Source organism: Pteropus alecto, unplaced genomic scaffold (genome assembly GCF_000325575.1).
Source record: "Pteropus alecto unplaced genomic scaffold, ASM32557v1 scaffold23, whole genome shotgun sequence".
Taxonomy (NCBI): domain Eukaryota; kingdom Metazoa; phylum Chordata; class Mammalia; order Chiroptera; family Pteropodidae; genus Pteropus; species Pteropus alecto.
Genome location: NW_006435837.1, coordinates 6,774,153 through 6,777,500, shown reverse-complemented (window position 1 = coordinate 6,777,500; position 3,348 = coordinate 6,774,153). Strand labels below are relative to the sequence as shown.

General features: G+C 40.3%; 1 protein-coding gene across 1 annotated transcript in view; it reads right to left on the bottom strand.

Moving 5' to 3' along the window:
- Nucleotides 1–571: 571 nt before the first annotated feature.
- Nucleotides 572–3,348, bottom strand: part of ACE2 (angiotensin I converting enzyme 2) — a 40,159-nt gene continuing 37,382 nt past the window's right edge. Inside the window, exons 18-19 of the mRNA XM_006911647.1 lie at nt 2,501–2,695; nt 572–799 (exon numbers count right to left, since the gene is read on the bottom strand). Coding sequence (XP_006911709.1) covers nt 691–799; nt 2,501–2,695 — 304 coding nt within the window. The 3' untranslated portion in view covers nt 572–690. The remainder of the gene's footprint in view (nt 800–2,500; nt 2,696–3,348) is intronic.

The window sequence follows — 3,348 nt, the reverse complement described above, 5'->3', positions numbered from 1 at the left end:
GTGGCCCTCCCGGGTCATGGAGGCCCCGGGGCTACTTTAATCTTGTCTGGGAGATGACGATGGAGCTTGGAAGTGAGAAGGCAACTCTTCCGACATTCTCCAGATTCTTCTCTCTTCTTTAGACTTGTCACCCTGAGGAAGGCACAGGTCCAGTCCAATCATCACTGGGCAAATGACTATAGTGCTTAGATTACACTACTGTGAAGAGGACATCTCATCCTTTATACTCGAATTAAAATAAAGTGAACAGTGTGTGTCATTTTCGACCCCCACAGCTCTATCAGTTCATGTGCGCTGTCCTTAAAAGCCATCCGCGCAGATTCCATACAAGGCTCTTATACTTACTTCTGCCTTATATCCTTTTTTTTTTCCAACTCCAGTAACACAGCAGACATTTCCATTTCCATAGCCCCTGAAGAGCCGGGGAAGCCAAAGACGTACTTTCCCTATTATTCTCAAAGATAAATATCTCTTTTAGGAAACAGAAGTCAAGTGTTGAGGCAGAAATAAACCCTAAAAGTAATGTAAGTGAAGAGGCCCTCTCCTCAGCATGTCTTCTTGGACAATTTTCCTGAACAGAGCCATGGTTCTAATATTTAATGATATTTTTATAACCTCGTATTTTCTGTAATGTGAAATTAACACTTACATACAATAAAACCACCTCACGGGGAAATAAAATAGATTTTTCTAAAACGAAGTCTGAACATCATCATTATTTTGGAATCCTGGATTATTTTCTCCTTTACTCAAATCGACGGAAGAATAAGGATTTTCTTCGCTTCTTTCTTGATTTTTCCTGTTAAATAAAGTGAAATCACCTTAATAAAGTGAGGCTAGAATGACACTTCCTCCCTTGGACTCCACTGGGTCCGGGCATCTTTTACATCTCAGCATCTAATCACCGGTGTATCATTTGCATATCAATCCGTTCTTAATGGACTATAAACACCTGCAGTGCACTGGGTTCACTTCCTCAGCCTTGTGATTGTCACAAGGGTTGGCAGAGCATAAGAAACTGGTTAGAATCTGAGCTCTGGACTCAGGGAGAGGGGACTTCTGTGCCTCAGTTGGCCTATTCAGAAAATGATGGCAATTATGCAGAGTCAATGAAATAATACTTGCAGAGCACTCACAGTACCTGGCATATAATCCTCAATGAATATGAACCATTACTATTATTTTTAAAAACTCACTGGTCATTTAGCCAATAGCCTCATTTCAAAGAGCGTCCCTACTAAAATCAACTTCCAAAGTATAAAGATCAGGGTAGGACAGCTTTGTAGTACAACAAACAGCCTAGGACACTAGGTGTATATCCCAATCTGTTACTCATTAGCTGTGTAAACTTGAGAAAGTTACTTGGCCTCTCTGAATCTCAGGTTTACATATGCATGAAGGTAATTACATATTTATATCATAGGCTTGTTGAGAACATTAATGTACGAAAGCGCTGAGCATGGTAGTCGGTCTTGTTTTTCTGTGTACCTTTTGCTAACAGTGCGTGAAATGACGGAGGTGTCCCAAAATTTGTTTAATGAATTAACTTTGGAATAGTATCTCATGTGCAAAATTTTAGTCTGTAGAAGAGTGCTTCTCAAACTGAAATATACACATGGCCGGGGGCGGGGGGTGGGGGGTCTTACTAAAATGAAGATTCTAATTCAACAGGCCTTCCAGAAACCAATCATTTTAGTTGGCTTTGGGAAGGGAACTTGGAGGCAAAGAGTGACAGGAAGACACTATATATCCTTCTGTGTTTTTAAATTTTTAACCATATGGATGTATTCTATTCGATACCTAATTTTTTTAAATGAAGACACTTTGGGGAACTAAAAAATCTCTATAGTGAAGAAAATTGAGCAAAATCGAGAACATGTTTAAACAACCTGAAGTGTGCAGAGTTTTTAGGTGTTCTAACACATTATTAACCCTAATTACATAAGCCAACAAAAATAGATGATTTCTCAAGATCAGGAAAAAAAAATCTAGTGGTAGAGCAAGACTATAAACCAGATCTCCAGTGATCTAAATCCTCAATGAACTTGGATCTTCAATTCAAGAACAGATTAGAGGGTGCCTGACCCATGAACTAATGGAGGAGTAAAGATGATTAAAGAGTAGCAGTTTGGAGCAAATCTCTGAGCTCATTCTTAAATGTTTCACAGTTCAAACCCGTAATCAATCCCTGAGCCCACCCACTGCCGAGTTTGCAGTGCCTCTTGGCAGTGGGGACATGATGCTATGGCCAGGATGGAGTGTCCCTGGGCATGCTAGTAAATTCCAGGCTGGACATTTACAGTGAGGTAGGGCTCGCTAGGAAGGTGAAGTGCTGATGAAATCTGGTGAATTTCTAGGGGATACATCAGAATATTTGGGAACGAAATTGTCCGAAAAAGTAATTGCCCTGTACAACGTACCACTTAACTGCAAATTTTCCAGTTAGCTTTCCCTAAACCTTTCTGTTTTAGGATCGATGGGTCTAGAAAAGGTCACTTACTTCCTTCGGTCTCTGATCCCGGCAAAGATGAGCAGGACAATACCAACCACCACCAGCCCCATCACGACACCAAAAACAATCAGCCATATGGTGACAGGTGGCTGGTAAGGGGTTCCCAGTGTTGGCTCAATACCCAGAAACTCCAGGCTGTTGTCATCCAGGCGGAAAGCATCATTGATACGGCCCCGGGACATCCTATTCCCAAAAGCAAAACACTTAGGCAAAAGGAACACTTAGGCAAAATAAAATGGCGTGTAATTATTTACTCCTTATATTATTGTTCCTGAAAGGATTTTACAGGGCTTATCCTAAGAATGTACACTTTAAAGAGCAATGAAATCAAAGTAGACGAGCAGGTCCAGTGAAAGAGATGAGTTTTGACAATTATGCGCCTTTCATATCTTGCAACCTGGATTAGGTTTGGGGAGAGCTTCATTGGAAAATTGGTTGCAAGTATGGAAACACGCAAATGGCTGGCATTTGTTCATTGGTGAGTATTGTGTTGCAAAGGCAAAGGACTTCTCTCCTGTCAGAGTATTTCTACAATAACTTTATATGAAATAATGGAAAAGGACAATTGGATACTCTTCTACGAATGAATCCATTCCTATATCCAGTTGTATTTTCCAAAACAATATATTAACATTAGGAGGCAGCACCGGGGAGGAACACAGAAAAGGGGCCTTTGACAGTTTCTCAGCATTGGGATGGGACATGGATGAATTTTATAGATAAAAACAAACAAAAAAAGATGAAGATTATTTTTTTTTTAAAAAAAGCAAAATAACGGTGAAATGGAGAGTATTCAAGATCGAAACCTGAAGTATCCAGCATCCCATCCTCCTACC